The 19580-nt window shown below is 45.9% G+C and overlaps 1 protein-coding gene across 2 annotated transcripts in view; it reads right to left on the bottom strand.

Moving 5' to 3' along the window:
* PPP2R2A (protein phosphatase 2 regulatory subunit Balpha) overlaps positions 1–19580 on the bottom strand; it is a 90041-nt gene that overhangs the window by 59593 nt on the left and 10868 nt on the right. Inside the window, exons 1-2 of one of the 2 annotated variants that reach the window (XM_082252937.1) lie at positions 12485–12623; positions 222–296 (exon numbers count right to left, since the gene is read on the bottom strand). In XM_082252937.1, the coding sequence (XP_082109063.1) occupies positions 222–296; positions 12485–12545 (136 nt within the window). In that variant the 5' untranslated portion in view covers positions 12546–12623. Of the gene's footprint in view, positions 1–221; positions 297–12484; positions 12624–19580 lie in introns of those variants that run through there. The other variant, XM_082252938.1, reaches the window with a different exon arrangement.

Here is a 19580-nt window from a genome sequence, read left to right as displayed (position 1 = left end):
CCCTCTTCCAACACCTATACTAGTTAACCTGTAGAGAAAAAAAAAAAAAAAAAAAAAACACAAGCCCCACAAAAAACACACACCACACACATTTTTTAAAGATTTGGTTGACAACGAGGACACAAAATTAATTTAGATGGGATAGAGTAATTTTGCAACTAGATCTCAGAAATCTAAGCCATTACGCTTCATAAAGTGTTTGGAAAAGGTAAAGCACCTACCTTCTGAAACATCATCCTCTACTGCTCCTTTCACCTGAGAAAAACACCACTGAATATCATTGCCTCCACCAGCTCCTTAAAAGCAAAAGCAAATATTAAAAAACAGTTAATACAAAACCAACAAGAACATAAAAAAATAAGACATTGGCTCTAGAATTTTCTACTCCAGACTCAGTCCACTGCTTCCGCAGGTCCCCCAAGGTTGTGCAGCGTTTTCTGCCACACTTTTTCCTTCCCACAGACTTCCCACTGAGGTGCCTTGATACAGCACTCTGGGAACAGCCTATTCGTTCAGAAATTTCTTTCTGTGTCTTACCCTCTTGCTTGAGGGTGTCAATGATGGCCTTCTGGACAGCAGTCAGGTCGGCAGTCTTACCCATGATTGCGGTTTTGAGTAATGAACCAGGCTGGGAGTTTTAAAAGCCTCAGGAATCTTTTGCAGGTGTTTAGAGTTAGTTGATTCAGATGATTAGGTTAATAGCTCGTTTAGAGAACCTTTTCATGATATGCTAATTTTTTGAGATAGGAAATTTTGGTTTTTCATGAGCTGTATGCCAAAAATCATCAATATTAAAACAATAAAAGGCTTGCACTACTTCAGTTGTGTGTAATGAATCTAAAATATATGAAAGTCTAATGTTTATCAGTACATTACAGAAAAGAATGAACTTTATCACAATATGCTAATTTTTTTCAGAAGGACCTGTAGGTTGACTTTTTTTGGATTATGCAACAGGCAGTCTAATAACCTTTTGGAAATTTGAAATGTGAGAGCACATATGGCATACAAGGATATGGACATTTTGCTGTGGAGCCATTAGTATGAAGTCTACTTTCACACTTCCCACCTAAAAGAAAAAATATTTAGCAGGGAATTTCTGAAACCTGGCTGGCACAATGAGTAAGTTGCTTGGCCTACAATTCCATGGCACCTCATACCTCATTTGTGAGACTATTTTCCAAATAAATGTCTAGTCCGCCTTAAACTGATTTCAGTTTTGGAAGGACATCTGTAGGCCAAGTCAGCATTGGACTTCTTTACCATTGAGGTTCAAAAGGTACAAGCACTTCCCCAGTGCTCTGCTCTCATTTCCCTGCAACAACAGCTGGAGTTGTGAGATGTGCAAAAAGCCAAAGTGTGATTCAAGTCTCATCCACACTTTAGCACTGAGCTGAGGTGCGTTACCATGTTAAGTTAAAGTGGAACTTTAGTCAGAAAATGAATTCCTGCTAGATCACATAATGCTGGCACCCTTTGTAGGTATAGCTATGGAAAACATAAGTGCCTATCCTGTTTAAAATCCAGTGATGCACGTCTCACACTGCTCTGCACATGCTCAGTTGTACTGTGCCGAAAGTGTAGAGGGCAATATTGGAAGAAATTTACAGAACACATTTAGGTAGCATAATTATTAATGTGGAATGTAGGTTTCTTGCTAAAAACTGAATTTTTGTAAAATCTTACCTGTAAAATTCTTTTCTCCGAGTCCTCCGACAGTTGCCGCCTCTACGGAGCAAAGGTCAATAACCCCATTAGTGACGAATATGAAGAGGCGGCGACTGTCGGAGGACGTAAGAGAAAAAAACTTTTTTTACTATTATGGGTTATGGTTATGGGTAAACTTCCGCTTTAAGCAGGCAACACACCACAATTGGTCAGACATGACCGATTTTTTCTAACGCAGCGCACCACTGTGGTGCAATGTGGGTGTGTTGCCCAGTTTTAGCACATTAAAAAGTGGTAAGTAAACTCCAGAAGCAAACTCAGTGTAATTTCAATTAGTGTATTCTTACTAGTCTGTCAGTTCTTCAAGTTCTTCGGGCATGCGCAATGTAAATCCTTTTCAATGGCACACTGAGCATATGCCGTCTATCAGCAGATCAACGAGCCGTGTTTATGTCATTGTATTTCTGAGTCCGAAGAAACCGATCGCTTGTTATATTTTTATCACGCATGCGTGGGATTCCCACAGTGCCACACAAGGGTGGAAGCACTGGTGGGGAAGGTATTGGGAAGCTTCCGCAAACAAGGCAGTTGCTTCACCCAGAATAACACAACAAGCAGCAAAAATAGCAAGATCGTTGACATGACACAGTAGCCTATCCCTTTTGTGATAACTGCATTATATTGTGGGATTAAGTTAATCCACAGACACAAACTCCCTTGTAACTATAGGTGCAACATCCCAGAAAGCAATAGCCAAAAAGAAAGAGGATCCCCTCAGGGTTTGGGACTTTACCGGCACTAAAATAGACGCAAAAATTACGTAAAAAGTAAATGTTTATTACAAATATAATACAATACACATCATAATAAATACAATAAATAGGCAAAACAGTTCCATAAAAAACACAATACAGATAGATGCAGGAGAATAGAGCAATAGAATACCCAACGCGTTTCGAAGCTGTGTGCTCCTTCAGGGGTAATAAAGCTACATACTGCAAATGAAGTTATGATCTGTAGTTGTGTTGAATTAATTATGTTTGCTCAATTAAAAACAAGTAGGTAGGGGGGCGTGGCTGAACCGTTCATGTAGGAAGACGTGTGTTACCTCGGCTCCGCTATCCTTTGCTTTCTTATCCTGTTTAGCTGCCCGCTATCTTCATCACGATTGCCCGCTTACTTCGGTCCAGGTCCTACCTACCTCCGGTACCGATCGCAGGACTCCGGACCTCGCCACTTGCAATGGCAAACAAGAAGAAGGAGGACGGGTCGCACGCGGCCAAGCAGGCCCAAAATGGCGGCGTCCCGCTGCCTCAGAGATCGGGGGAAGGACAAGCCCTCTGCGCTTTCCAAGTTGGGGCAGTTCGCCCATGACCCAGCTGCCCGCAAACAGTCCACTGCTGCATCCTCGGCTGCTCGCAGCCCTCAACCCGGACACTCGCCTCCCGCCCGAGCTCCCTCGCCGCCGCACGCCTGTCAGGCCGCAACACCGCCGGGCATTCCAGTGACTTTTCCTCCGGAGCAAGGGGGGGGGCTGAACGGCGCGAATGCCGGGGACCTATCGGAACCTACCCTGCATGATGTTCTTGCGGCTGTCCACACCTATGGTGCCTCCATCTCGGTCCTGTCGGATGAAGTCAGGTGCATGAAGGAGGGGTTGCTGCACATCCGACAGGATATGCAGAAGATCAGGGAGAGGGCCACCGCGCTGGAGGGCCGCGTTAGTGCGGTGGAGGACGATCTTGGCCCTCTGGCCCAGGATGTCCACAGGAACACGGCGGGGGTCACCGAGGCCTGGAACAAGCTGGAGGACATGGAGAACAGACTGCGTCGCAGTAACCTGAGGTTAGTGGGTATTCCGGAAAAGGCTGAAGGGAAAGACCCGGTTACCTTTATTGAACAATGGCTTGCGGATACCTTTGGCAAAGACAACCTGTCCCCGTTTTTTTCGGTGGAGAGGGCACACAGAGTGCCGTTCCGTGCCCCTCCACCTGGTGGCCCGGATCGCCCCTTCCTGTTAAAGCTCTTGCATTATAAGGACAGAGACATCATACTGCGTCTAGCGAGACAACATCCTAGGATGGAGATTCAAGGTACGAGGGTCTCCATATACCCTGATTTCTCTGCTGCCCTACAGAGACAACGGGCTAAATTCCTTGATGTCAAGAAACGCCTGCGGGCTATCCCCCTTGTGTATTCTATGCTGTACCCTGCCAAGCTACGTGTTGTGGCTAACGGAACCGTGCACTTCTTTGACAACCCTGTCATGGCGACTAACTGGCTGGATCGACAGGAGGGTCAGCTGAGAGCTGCTGCGGAGCGATGATCTTCTTGCCCTGGACCTCCTTACTTAAAGCGGGTGGATTCTCAATACCCCTCAACAGGAGCCAAGTTGTTGTTTTTTCTTTTTTTCTCTTCCTACTCGGATATAGTGCTGTCTGGACATTGCTCTGTTACCTGCTTGCGGCACTATGGTTCGTTTGCTTCTACATGCTTTGGGACCTGTGGACATGCAATGGCAGGTCTCCATGTTTGACCAAGTTCGGGCCCTCACTATCTACCCCCATGCCCCTTTGGGGCCGACAAACTGTTCCCTGCGGGGCTCAGATGGCCGTGGCCTTGTTTGCTGCCTGCCATCTTTTGTTTTGTGTTCTGTTTTGTTCCTGTTCGTTTTTTTTTTTTTTTTTTTCACAGCTCAATCTACCGGCGGATCCCTCCTTCACGTTTGCTGCACATCCTGGCCTCTGTTGCTCCTCTCTCTACTGCCTCCCTGGCTCCTCGCTGGTGTCCCGCTATTCATTCCCCTTGGCAGACTGTTCTGCCCCCTCACCTGGCTGATTTATCCCCATGGCGGTCACTGATGGTTCATTACTCTCCTGGAATATACGGGGTCTGAGCGACTCTCGTAAACGTACAGCTGTGATGTCGTTCCTGTCGCTACATGGACCCACCTTGGTCTGTTTGCAAGAGACCCACCTCACTGCAGACTCGGTCGGCAGCCTCCGGTCGCGGAGGTTCCCGGTTCAACTACACTCTGTTCATAGTCAATACTCCCGGGGAGTATCTATTCTGGTAGCTGCTGCTGCTAAATTTGAAATACTGGACTCCCTGATAGACTCGCAGGGGAGGTTCATTTTCCTGGTTGGGATATGGGATGTTTTCAAATGTATTATTGCTAATGTGTATATTCCACCCCCTTTTTCCTTTGAGGTGCTAGAGTGCTTGTCTCGGTTTGTTGGTAAACACCCCCAGGTCCCAATTCTGGTGCTGGGGGACTTTAACAATATTCTTGATCCGTCCCTGGATTTGCATAAAAAATTCTGCCCCGGGGGTTCCAGAATGCCCACTCCCTTTGCTAGATTCATGGGGGAGCTGGGTCTTGTGGATCTCTGGCGCTGTAAACACCCCCTTGAGCCCGGGTTTTCCTGACACTCCCTGACTCACTCCACACTCTCCCGAATTGATATAGCCTTTGGTTCCGAATCTCTGCAGGTCCTTACTCCTGAGGTGGAATACCTTGCCAGGGGTCTCTCTGATCATTCCCCGTTGAAAGTTGGTCTTACATTCCCAGGCCCTAAGCTGCCGATGCACTGGAAATTGAACCCCTTCTGGCTCCAATTATTCCCTAACCTGACTTCCCTCTCAGACAAATTACAACATTTTTTCATCGACAACAGGCACTCTGCAGCTCCGGGGGTGGTGTGGGATACTATGAAAGCTTTTTTACGAGGTCTGTGTATTAGGGAGGTGTCGGCCATTAAGTCTGGGAGCAGACGTTGGGCGCAGGATGCAAGCGAGGCTGTGCTCCGTGCTGAACGTGAGTTCCTACACTCCCCATCGCCTGCCTTGGAGGCCAGATGGTTGGACGCGCAGCGTTTTTTCCGTTCTGTTCAGCTCCAACAGGCGGATCATAAACGTTTTTTTGTTTCTCAGGCACACTTTGAGGAGGGGGAAAAGACGGGCCATATGCTTGCTGTCATCTCCAGGGCCCAAAACCCCCCACCTATTATTCATAGGCTAGCTCTCCCTTCGGGTCAGGTGGTCACTGATACGGCTGCTATTTTACAGGGGTTTGGGGCTTTCTATGAGGATCTGTACTCCTCCAAGGTCGCTTATGACCCGGAGGACCTCAGACAATTCCTGCAGGAGCTCCATTTACCGCAGGTCTCCGGGGGGGATCGGGCTGTTCTGGATTCCCCCATTACATTGGAGGAGCTCCAGACGGCTATGGCATCGTTCCCCAACTCCAAGGCACCGGGTACTGATGGTATCCCCATTGAGCTGTATAAGGCCTTTGGTGGCATTCTACTGCCTGAGCTGCTTACTACTCTCCTGGCTGCTTTCGAGGGGGGGACACTCCCGAGATCCATGTATGACGCGGTGGTGGTGGTCATTTTGAAGCCGGGGAAGGATCCGACTCGCCCTGAATCTTACCGGCCGATTTCCTTGCTTCCCACCGATCTAAAACTGCTGGCTAAGGTTCTGGCCAACAGATTGTCAAAGGTGATAGCCAAATTGGTTCACGGGGATCAGTCTGGGTTCATCCCGGGCCGCTCTACTGCTGCTAATATCCGTAGACTATACCTTAACATGCAATTGCCTCCGGATAACTGTGGGCATAGAGCGATACTGTCGCTCGATGCTGCTAAAGCTTTTGATAGTGTGGAGTGGCAGTATCTGTGGATGGCCCTCGAGGGATTTGGCTTTGGTCCTTCCTTCATACGCTGGATTAAGATTCTGTATGGGGAACCCACTGCCTGTCTGCGAATTAATGGCTCTGTTTCCCGTTCGTTCCCGCTACACAGGGGCACAAGACAGGGGTGCCCGTTGTCGCCCCTGCTCTTTGCCTTGGCTGTGGAACCCCTGGCGGCGGCTGTCAGGGCCAATTTGAATATTGTGGGCTTTAGGAGGGGCGAGGGGGAGGACAAAATTGCTTTATATGCGGATGACGCGCTATTATTTTTGGGAGACACTTCGGGCTCCCTGGTTGCCTTGATGCACTTGATTCATAGATTCGGATCCTTCTCTGGCTTTCAGATTAACTGGGATAAATCTGTCCTGCTCCCGTTAGATCCCCTTGAGACTGCATTGCCCCCTGCAGCGTCGCAGATCTTGGTGGTAGACCAGTTCCGCTACTTGGGGGTGGTTGTCCATCCTGATCTGGGACGTTATGTGAAGCTTAATGTTCTGCCGTTGCTGCATAGGTTCAGGGACAAAATGGCTAGCTGGATTAGGTTGCCGCTGTCTGTGGTGGGCAGATGCAATCTGATCAAAATGATCTGGAACCCGCAGCTGTTATATGTGCTGCATAACTCCCCTGTGTGGATCCCCATTCATATCTTGAAGTTCAATACGGTTTACCGCGCTCTAATATGGAGAAAGTCGTCTCCTCGCATTCGACTGGAGACGTTGCACGAGTCTAAGGAGAGTGGTGGATTGGCGGTACCGAACCCCTACTACTATTTTCTGTCCTCCCAATTACAGCACTTCACAGGGTGGCTGCAGGATGACGACTCTGACCCTGTCAGGCGTGTCCTGGCGGCACGCTTGGCGGGGGACTCTCTGGTCGAGTCCCTGGAAGCGGGCGCCCTTGGGCTTTTTCCGGGCTGCCCCACTCTCCGGTTGCTCGATAGGATCTGGCACAGGGCCAGGAGTCACTTTGGCTATAGTGGCTACTCCAGATACTCACGTATTTTAAACAATGCCCATTACCCCGAACTGGATAAGCTCCGGCATTCCTTTACTTGGGGTGACTACGGAGTGAAATATATTTCGCAGCTGTATCAGGGGGACAACTTGAGGGATTTCCAATCCCTCCGTGCTGAATTTGGTTTGCCTAATTCCCTTTTCTTTCAATATTTACAGTTGCGCCATGCCATCACTGCCCAGTCCCGAGGTTCCCCATGGGGTCCCTGTCGCCCAGTCATACTCATTGATCTGGTGACCACTACCATCAAAAAGGGGCAGATCTCATCGCTGTACTCGGCCTTTATGGAGCACATATCGAAAGCCATGTCCTTTAAATGTAGAGACGCCTGGGCGGAGGATATTGGTCCCATCTCCTCAGAGGAATGGACGAGTATTTTAGAGAATGTCCCTAGGGTGTCTCTGTCTTCCTCACAGAGACTAACGCAACTGTTCGTTCTCCACCGGACGTACAGGACCCCTCAGAGGCTGTACGACTGGCGGAGGAGGGACTCTCCCCTCTGTCCTAGATGTCGAGCCCACACCGGTACCCTGCTGCACATGCTGTGGCGGTGCCCGAAGTTGCACCGGTATTGGCATGCGGTGGTGAGGACTATTAACTCGCTCTGGAAACTAACTCTATCTGTGGAACCGAAGCTGTGTATTTTGGGTTGCTTGGATGAGGAGCTCTATCTACCTGAGGTTCATGCTGCGGTGCTCAGGCTTCTCTTTCTGGCCAGGAAATTGATAGCGCGGCGGTGGATATCCGCTACAGCGCCATCTCATGATGACTGGATTGAGGAAGTTAAGGTGCTCCTAAACAGAGAACATCTCACCTACAAACACAGGGGTGCTGCCTTGAAATTTGACCGTGTGTGGGGGCCGTGGCTAGACGTACCTGGCCTAGCTCCCGCTCATTTAGTCACCAACCGATTCCTGGGTGGGGTTACCTCCTCCACGTGAGGTTCTGATGCTGATCTTGTTGACACCCGGAGTGCTTACAGGGAGGAACAACTCGTTACATGCTAGGTGGTGGATGCCTATTTCTGAGGGAGCTCAGTATCTATTTAACTCTACTGGTTAGTGGGGAGGATTCGTCTATTGTATTCTGTACTACGTGTGCTGCCGTCCTCTCTTGGACCTGTGAGGCGGAGGGGGATTGCTACTCATTAGGCGTAGAAGAATGTATGTCTTCTGTTCCATAGATGTCTTATATTGCCTTGTAGCCTCATGCTATGCTGATATCTACCCTCTTTCCCTATTCCCTGGCATTGTTATTATCCTCTGTATGCACGTGCTGAATACTTTTGACTTGTGAGCTGTTGTGATGTTTCTCTGTTTCTTTTGTTTTTGTTTTTGTATTGTTTGTGATGAAAAAGTTTTCAATAAAAATTATCTGATTAAAAAAAAAAAACAAGTAGGTAGACTCACAGGCTTGTCTGCAGGCTTCCAACAAATAATAAAGAAAAAATTGAACTCCTTCCTCCAACAAGGAGGGGGGAAGGAAGGTAGGGGCAGGAAAAGCTGGCCCCCTCACTAGATGCCAGATAGCACATAGGGGTTTGATATTGGTAGGAACTCCAGCAAAGCCGCAAGCTGGATCGAGTGGGCCCAAGGAGAGTCCTGGTCTAAAAAATCCAAAATGGACAAACTTTGTCCCCCTTTCTGGGTACCCCCAAAAGAATAATTTCCTGGATCTTGACGCTCACAAAAGGAGGCCCAAGTAAAGGATGAGGGCAGACCATGCTGAAGGGGTCTTGTCTGCAGGCCCAGAGAAGCCAGCTCTACGCTTACCAGACCAAGGTTGCTTGGAACCTCCCAAAGAGGACTTGAAGGATCTCTATTTCCCTTATCAGCAGTCCCAGGAGCACAAAATAATTTTCTATGGGCTGAGAAGGAGGGCCCTATCTGCGAAAAGGCTCCTTCCCATTCCTAGATTGTGGCAGGAAGGTTCCCTCTCCCCCCCCCCTCTTTGTGACACCCTTAATGAGGTCATCCAGGGTAGCCCAAAACCGCTTTCGTAGAGGCCTGGTCTGCAGACCAATTCTTAAGCCATAGCATGCGCCTAATCACCACTGCTGAAACAGTTTTGACAGCACAGGAGCTGTATCCAAAGCTGCATTACAAAAACTGCAGCAGCTGGATAAACTGGCCTGCTAAATCAACATAAGCACCGAGAACCTGCTCACCCTCCAGGCCCTGGCGCAAAAGCTTGGCCCATTCAGTTAGGGTCTGAGACACCAGGGCTGAGGCTGAGACTGGCCGCAATGCCGAACCAGCCATTGTAAACATGCCGCGTGCCACAGCCTTCGTTTCCTGTCAGCCGGGTTTTTAAAGAATGGGGATTCCTCTACTGGGATCATGGTTGCTTTATTCAACCTGGAAACAGGGGGGTCCACCACTGGTGGACTAGTCCACTTTTTTAAAAGTAATTCCTCAAAGGGTTAACATACTGAGAACCGTTTGGTGACCACAAAGGGTAGCTTTGGTTGTTCCCATTCCTTTTAGGTAAACCTGTGAAAGTAAGGCAGATAAGGAAACACCCTTCTCGGTGTGAGAGGCGACTTATGCCTACCAAATGACACAGCCACGTCCTTGGCCACATCATCTGCATCCTCCATTTTTAAAGTCTCACGCACTGCAGTAATAAGTGCGTCTATCAGCGCATTCTTGTTTGTTGCTGCGCCTATGGAAGAATCCTCCTCACTATCGGACAGATCAAGGGGGCGTGATAATTAAGTCCCCCTGGACGGGCCACGTCCATGGCGGTATCAGGCTCAGAAATAGATGAGACAGACTGAGCAGGGGAAGGCTGGGGACCCTTCCTTCAGGGCCTTTGTCTACGTGCTACTTCCACCTGGGATACTAAGGACTTTAGGACTGCCGTCAGCGCAACCATGGGAAGCTGTGGTTCCCAGGGACCTTCCACCTCCATGAGGGGGGGGGGGGGGCAGTGGAGGAGATGTGACCCTGAGGCACAATGGGAAAAAGGGAGACGCTGCAGTACAAAGATTTTTTTTGGCACCACTTAAGGATCCCCCAATGTTCAGGGTACCTATCGAGAGAGAAATGCTCAGGGACCCCCAAATACTCACCCTACCAGCCGGGGAGCAGCAATTCGGACCAAGCAATACTATGGACACCAGCTACTTCATATATCCCGTGCACAGGAAGAGGAGGAAAAAGAGGCAAAAGCGGAGCTTCGGCCGTCTCTAGCGCCTTGCCGGACCATGGGAAAATGGCCGCTGTGACGTCATCGGGCTACACAAACATGGGCGCCGGCCGGAGACCAGCCAAATCAAGGTAAAATGGCCGACATGACGTCATTGGACTTCCCAAAAGCATGCAGTCAGGATCCTTCCTGTGCCCTCTGCAAGGGGACCCCTGAAGGTACTGTACTGCACAGGCAGGGCATACATTTAAGGGGACACCGATGCACTATACCAAACACTAGGGCATGTATCTAGGGGTCTCTGCTGCCCTGTCTGTACTGGGACCCCTCCAGACCAAGGTACTGCAACCCCTACCACCAGGGCAGGACACACCACCCCAGTCCCCCTACAGGGGGGGGGGGGTGTAGCGTGGAATACCCCAGGGGTCTCTGCTGTGTCCTCGGCCCTGGGACCCCCACCAGTCCAGTCCGCAGGGAGGGGGGAAGCCTAGCCTAATTGGGGAACTTAAGGAGGTGCGGAGGGAACAAATAGTTTTTTTTTTTTTTTTTTTTTTAAAGCCCCCATATACACACACAAATGCATGCAACGGGTACACCTTTGTATGAAGCAACAACTGCGCCACACAAAATAGGTATTGCTGCGCATGCTGGAGTAACAGTAATTTTAGGGCCATTAACTCTAAATTTACTCAACACATTTTTATATTAAAAAAAAAAAAAAAAAAGGATTACATAGAGTTTTTGAGCACTACAATTATTTCAGTGTATTTTAATACTTAAACTATGGGTTTGATAAACAATTGCACCAATCTAATAAGAAATAAAATATTACAACCACCATTTTACTCGACAGGGTCTCGGCTTTCAGAAAATATATATTTTGGCAAGTAATCAGGCCTGAAATGTGCATTTAATATGTGCAAAAATAATTAAAATAATCAAAAGGCAGCACAAGGGTTAAACACAGCAGTATGAATTGGGCCAGTAAGCATCTGTGCCAAAGGTTATTTAAGGTACTGGAGGGCATTTAGCACAACATTGGGGGGGGGGGGGGTTCTTTTAACTGACAGGTTTGCTTTAACTTGTATTTTTTTTCTTTTTTGCAGCTACACACAAAAAGCAAAAGTTCTCTGCCTCTGGAAAGTAATATAAATAAAAACACAAACAAAAAGGCTCCTACAAATTATTTAAAAAGGTACTGCATTACATAGGAAAAATTATGTTTTTAAGACAAAAATGTAATATCTTATAGATCATTGTAGACTCACTTGAGAATGCCACTTGGTACATACAAAAAAATATCCTTTGTCTACACTAAACAATGAACACTTCACCCTGCGCCTTGCTGGCCTTATTAGCCATGAAAAGACCATCAGACCTTTCATTGTCTATTTCCTACAAACTAGATGACATTTGTCCTGTGTGTTAATGGAAGATATTCAGCGATATTCTATGAAGAATAAAGAGAAATAGCAAAGTGCCATAAATTGCAGAAACCAGATTGGAGTTTCACCAGTGTCTGATCGGTTGCTCTTTGCGTCACTCAATGCCTGATGGGGGTCATAATTAGGGGGAAAGATCAAAGACACCAGAAAATGCATAAGGACACCCAGATCACATCATGATCTTTATGGCCTTTTGTGATTATTAACTAGAGTAAATTAACCCAGAATGCCACAAAGCAAATGTACAGAAAAATAAAATCATAACTATTTTCTTCAAATCGCTCTATCCTCAGACACAACAGATCTGAGTCTGACAGGTTCTAAAGCTAAACCTGGATGACAAAAGGCCAAGAACAATGCCTCAAAACCCCGGTCATCACAATACCACAACTCCTATAAAGATCTCCAACACATGTAGCTGGATGTCTTCCTATCAAAAACAGATGCTTGTGAAAAGAGATAGAAAGGGTCACTGAATGCAAAGATAAGGAGTAAAATACATCATAGCAAGCACCTGACTTCATGTGAGAAAAGCTACCCAGAAAAACAGCTCTCGGAGAAAACTTCAGGAACATCGATTGAGTGCGTCAACACAGCTGCCATTCACCGAAATCCTGCACCGCCCTCCCAGAGTTCCTAGTTCCGCTGAAACAGGAAGGAGCCGTGTCTCAATCTCCTCACCGCTGGGCACGATCCGAAATCAACCATGTAACAACATGTCCGGGACAACTTCTTCATCTCTCAGATGATCAGACAACATTTGAAGGATCGAAAAAAAACACTGCATTTACTGTACGGCACATCAGGCAGGCACCGTCTGGTCCATGAAGGGGTTAAGCCTTGGTGACTGATGTGCTTTGTCAGATCCTTTCCAAGGAGAGGATGTGCTGAAAGGATGCAGTGATGCTACTGGAGGGGGGGTGGGGTAGAGGGGTAAAGATTCAAGCACAATGTACGCGCTAATAAATGGAGGACCTCCCCACAGGAAGAAATTGCTGGGGGTGGTGGAAGCACGCATCCGCTTCACAGACGGCTCTCTGCTTTATCTCATACTTGCATGGGATAGAAATCCCTAGATTTGTCTGGATGGGAGAGGTCACAGAGGATGTGAGAATCCCTGCCTAGTCACACAGATGGGAAAAGGAGGAAAGTCACATTACTGGAGAAGGGCTCGCTCTTTCACTACAACACAAAGCCACAGATGAAAGGGGTGGAGGGGATATAGTTAATACCAGGCCTCATATACACAGACGTTACCTGAATACCCCTGAAATGATAAATCCCTGACGCTTCTCCGTGCCCAGGGACCCGCAACACAAGTGACTGGCTACAAGCAAACGTAGTCATGTAAGCACAGAATATTTTGCATTGTCGTTTACCCGCAAATGCGCATACAGCATATTTCCCCCAAACACACCATATTTATCAATAGCTGTACGCGACATCCTGGGCACGGGAAAGTGACAGGGATTTTAGGACTGAGGTTTTTAGCAAACATCTATGTGTATGAGGACTTAGCATAGGTGTACACTAGAACACTGCTCCTCTGAAAAATGATTTGTGCTCAGATCTCTTTCCACAGCCAATGGACAGGAGGTGAGGAGACTAAATGCCTCCTTACTGCCCGTTTTAACCCCATAATTGAAATACAAATGCGCCGCAACCATGTGCATTGCACATGCTCAGGGGATGTTTGCAAATGTCCTCATTCATTTGAATAGGTCTCACTATCAGTTGGCATGATGCCCACTGAGTGCGACATGTCGGATCATTTCTGCTGTGGGTACAAAGCATCCTGATCATAGCATTTGAACACCCAATCTGCTGCCAGCTTAAGGGGGCGGTCAGGGGCTATTAAAATTGCGTCACCACCATGCGTTTTTAACCCCATGAAAAGTCGTCCCACCCCCCACCCCCCCCAATCTTTATTTATCCCAAGGCAATCACAAGTCTAAATTAGCAACTATAACAAAACATAACCAAAAAATATTGTTGCCAGCTGCAAAGAAATAGGAAGCAAAAAACATTTATACTAGCTAGAAGCAACTCCCTGAAGTCAAAGAATCTACTCCAACTGTGCATAGTAACCAATCAGCTGCTAACTTCAGAATGTTCAGTTAAAGTTTGACAATACAACCTAGAAGCTGATTGGTTGCCATGCACAGCTTCTCCAGATTATGGATGTCTCAGTCAATCCCCTTTAAAGCCATTCCCTTGCAATTTACAATCAAGTCAGGCTCAGTAAAGAAATGCTGGGGTGATTTAGAATGCCATGTAGGAAACCAGCACTGCCATATCCAAAACAAGTGCCAACTACCAAAAAGCCTCGAGTTTAGAGACCAGAACCAATGAGCATGCAACAATGAAATCAGGAGCCAAATCTGGTCAATCTGAGCCCAAAACAGGGAATTTTCTATTATTACATATTTGTATATTGTTCAATTTTCTGCCAGAGAGAAAAATACAATTGAAGGTTGAAAAGGTGGGTCAATGTGCCACCAATTTCACCATCATATGGATTTTTTTTTTTTTTTGCTTTTTAGTCAAGATAGAGTAAAATAATTTAATAAAATTAGTTTTGCTCAAACTCAATCAATGGCACAGTATATATCTCTTTTTGATAATTCAAAGACTCAAATTGTCCAATTCTGTGAATAATTGTTTAAACAGATCTTTGTGTGTATGACCATTAGGCTAGGGCTGAAAAAACGAATCAACAACTAATCGATTATGAAAATAGTGGTCAATTATTTTCATAATTAGTTGGTCAGCATACAGAATGCATTATTTGTTTACATATCAGGAAATACAGTGCAGCACACATACAGCTCAGTACACCCGCCGTACAGGTCAGTAAGTGCCTTTAGAACTTGTGAATGTGTGAGGAGCAATGCCTCATGGGATATGTAGTTCTGGGCAGGAAATGAGTGGTTCTAAAGGCAGAGGTTTTTTTTTTTTACCTTGATATAGGGGCACTCTATACTATACTTTGCAGCTTGCTATTTGGGCACTCTGAAGGCAGGAGGAGACAGAAGCGTCAGTGGGGGACCCAAGAAAAGGAGACTCAGTGCTGCTCTGTGCAAACCCAGGGGAGTAGAACATGGTTGTATGTGTGTATATATATATATATATATATATATATATATACACATACATATACAAAAAAAACACAACACTTTAACCGCTTGCCGACCGCCGCAAGAAGATATACTGCGGCGGTCAGCCCCTCACAGGTAAAGTGACGTGTATATATAAGTCACTAGCCTGTGAGGCTCTGGGGAGCGAGCGTGCGCTTCCGCGCGGTCACGGACCCCCCTGCGGGTGTGACCGGCGGACTCGATGTCCGCCGCTCACTCTGCGATCGTTAGGGGAGAGGGAGAAAGGCAGGCGGCTTGTGTAAACAAGCCGCCTGTCATTCTTCCCTGTGTAGAAACACTGATCATACGTTGATCAGTGTTCCTACAGCTCAAGCCACAGCCAATCACAGTTAGAATCACGCCCCTAGGGACACACACAGCCCCTCCCTCTCAAATAAAGTTAACCCCTTCACTGCCAGTGTAATTTTACAGTAACAGTGCATCTATATAGCACTGATTAGTGTAGAAATGTCACTGGTAACCCCAAAAGTGTCAAAAATGTCAGTGAAGGGTCCGATCTGTCCGCCCCAATGTCGCAGTACCGCGCAAAAAAAAAAAAAATCTTTCCCTTTGTTAGTAAACGCGATAACTTTTGCGCACACCAATCAAAATACGCTTTTTGCGATTTTTTTACCAAACATATGTAGCATAAAACAAATTGGCCAAAAATGTTAAAAAATTTTGATTTTTACTTTTTTTTGGGGGAATTTCATATAAAAAAAAATTTGAAAAATATTGTTATTTTTGCAAAATTGACGCTCTTTTTTTGTTTATAGCGCATGATCAAAAAAAAAAAAAAAAAAAAAAAAAAAAAAAAAAAATCGCACAGGTGATCAAATACCACCAAAAGAAAGCTCGGTTTGTGGGAAAAAAAAGGACGTCAAATTTGTTTAGGTACAGGGTCGCACGACCGCGCAATTGTCCGTTAAAGTCACGCAGTGCCGAATCGCAAAATACCCCCTGGTCTTTTAGCAGCCAAATCCTCCGGGGCTTAAGTGGTTAAAGAGACTGTGCAGGGAAGATCATCATTTGAACCCAGAGAAGGTGGGGGCCGATAGACTGGAAGCAATATAAGGCATATTTACATTTGAAGTAACCTTTTACCAGTATTGTGCATTGTATTTAAAATGATTAGATCCATGAGAAAAAAAAATATATAAGTCTCAGCTTTTAGTACTACTTTAATATAAAAGCTTTATACATCTCCCTTCCACCCTTCATATAGCTTCATGTCTAGTTAAAAATGCCCATATATCCTACTTCTGGATGTATTAATATATAGAATGATAAAATATATAATAAATTAACCCCTTTATAGTAGCATTTATCTGCTCTTTTTGTACTGTAAAGGGCTCTTTTTTTTAACCCTATTATGACAGGTGATGCAAAAAAAAAAAAAAAGCATGCTGCTGCTACTAAAGGTCTTAGGCCTTGGTCACACCTATGTGTTTTTGGTGCCTTTTGCAGAAACGCACTACAGTTCATTTAACATGGTTCCTTATAGGACACTTTTTTTTTTAGCCATTGCGTATTTTGAAAGGGTCAAGGACTTTTCTCAACGTAAAAATGGGGCTTTTTTGCCATTTTGGTTCAATAGCCTTCAATAGAAAAGCTGCACAAAAGCATGTAGTGTGTTTTTGACCCGATCTGCCACACAATTGCGTGTGCAAAATGCAAAAGACACAGCAAAAAGAACTACAGAAACAGATCAAAAGCAAACTGCATAGGTGTGAATCAAGCCTTATGCTGGCCATGCATGTATCAATTTTCGGACGAGAATATTCATACGAAAAATCTTTGTACATTCGCTCAATGTAAGAATGTCGTTTGAAAATTTCACTTGCTTTTAAAACATTGTTTTAAACTTAAAGCGGAGTTCCGCGGAGTACACCCCCCCCCCTAAATTAAAATTTAGCAGCTATACATACTGTAGCTGCTGACTTATTAAATATTAGGACACTCCCCTGTCCTGGAGTCCAGCGATGTCGGCTCCGCAGCCGATGTTTCCATCGGCTGTCGGGTGCTGCTGCCACCATTGCTGGTCAGGGAACCCCGCAGTGAAACCTTGCGGCTTCATGGTCGGGTCCCTACTGCGCATGCGCGAAGTTGGATTGGCTCCGCGGCGGGGGAAGGAAGAGGGGGCCAAACTTCCGAGGGACAGCGCCGTCTCCCGAAAGTGGGTATGGGTACCTGTCAAAAACAAGGAAGCAAATGAGCGAAAGTTCCACTTTTTTCTCTATTCTGCTCCTTCTAATTTTTCCATCACTGTGGTTGAAAATGGATGACACTTTGACCCCACTAACGATTAGAAAATCGAACTAACGTTCTTAGAATTACTTTTTTTGAAGGAAGACAGTGTTTTTGTATGGCCAGCATATATGACAGCAGGCGCAGGGAGCTTTTATCAAGCCACCTGCCTATGACAAGGGCATCAGTCACACACAATACATTACAGATCAGTCTTAAAATCGACAAAACAGTTTTAATTTTAACGGTGGGACGGGAGACCCGGGCAAGCAGCAGAAGGCGGTACGGGGGGGGGGGGGTGTGCGTCCCCTCCAGCTCCTTGTAATCACAGCTGAGCGGCATCTCAGCCACATCGATTGTCATTACAAGTCAGCCGACCATCGGCTATGGACACCGGTACCGGGGTGATGCCTCTAGATGCAGACATCACCCCGGTACAAGCACTTTCCCTAAATAGCGGTAAACTCAGGGGCCGATTTCGATACATCGGGGAAGGTGCATATTGGCCCCTGATATATCGGTGTTGCCGATAATCGATCGATCCCTACTTTAAATGCTCATGCACAAGGCTGAATAACTGAGGGCCAAGGTCAATCTGTGCAAGTGTAACCCCATTCAGAGAGAGAGAAGTAAACATTAATAGTGTGTAAACAGCAATGTGCTTACTGCATAGTGTTATGTGGACCATGGGGAGCTGCAGTGGCAGAGCATGGAAATGTTAGCACAAAGGGGTACATGAGTAAAGTCTAAAATACGACCCAAATACAGACGGTGAGCAAAGCTTTTTTTTTTTTTTTATACTGCTCAATGCAGCTGGGTGAATAGGCTCATAGCCTTCTATACTGCTGCATACAAAACTATACACATCTGCAGGCAGCTTTTTTTTATGAGCCCTTTTATTATTGTGTTTCTAACTACTGTAAAAGAATTTGTATATCTCACACCATTTCGAAATCTTCAGAAGTGTAGACATACATATATACTACAGTTAGGTGTTTATACTTTTAGCCCATCTTTCAAAGGGGTCTTCCCTATATCTGACTGATTCTGGGCAAGCACTGGGCTAGTTTTACCATTCAAAATGCAACCGTTTAGGCCCCTTTCACACTTGTGCGGCTTATCCTGTGAGTTGGGACTGCAAAGTCACACGACAAGTCATACTCCATGATTTCAATGAGTACCCTTCATATCTGTACGACTTCAAAGTAGTCCCTGCACTACCTTGGGACAATTTTAATGCATTTTGAGGTCCAAAGACATAGGCAATGCTTCAAGTCCAGTAAAAACCGCTGTAAAATTGCATGACTTTTAGGTCCCATAAGTGTGAAAGGGGCCTTACACCGGATGTATCACTATCCCTTGTACCAAAATTTTGAGGGAGAATCCAGTATGACCACGACTTAAAACCAGACTTGTGTACAAGTAACAAAGATGATAACATTACACTAAATTAAGCAAATCATCAGTGAAATCCTTATCACACGCCATAAAAGTAATACTAGGATCAGTAGCCCGGAAAATTCCACTGCAATAGAAAAAATGCCAAGGCTTTTTTTATTTATTTTTAATTATGGCTGTGGCACACAGTGGCACCATGAACCCAACAACTGTCCCTTCTTACACAGGATCCAATGTGGTATTTTTTCCAGGTCTGTTGCTGAGCAGCTATAAACAACAGATACACATTTGGAGAGAAGGGATGAGCGCTGTAAGCCAGGAAACGTTAATGCCGTATTTGCATTGTTCGCTATAAAGATCTTGATAGATGTGTGGACCTGTCTGAACAAGAAGCCACGCATCAACCCAAAGGGGGAGAAAAAAAAAAATATATATATATATATTTTATGTCTATTTACTTGCACTGTCATACTGAATGTTCACTACTGTAGAGGGACAGATCCACTATAGAAAACACAGGGGAGGTAAAATCCACGGAGAATGCACCAGATTGCTCACTCTACATAGTGACATACACATGACCCATTCCACACAGGTAGCATCAGGCCTCACATAAATGGACGATTTGCTGGCAGCAAGATCCTGTGTAAAGTTGCCTGTATTGCATCTGAACTCACCCACTGATATCTGTATAAGTGAGATGCGCACGTTCTACGCCAGAATGGCTGAAGGTCAAGGTCATGCTGCACCTGCACTGCTGCCTTCATATTGATGATATTTATATGTTGATTTTGAATTCACTAGGCCATAAATTAGTTTTAGTTTATG

This window comes from Pelophylax lessonae, assembly GCF_965119305.1.
Source record: "Pelophylax lessonae genome assembly, chromosome: 4".
Lineage (NCBI taxonomy): Eukaryota > Metazoa > Chordata > Amphibia > Anura > Ranidae > Pelophylax > Pelophylax lessonae.
The sequence above is the reverse complement of the archived record's forward strand: the minus strand, read 5'-3'. Positions and strand labels throughout refer to the sequence as shown.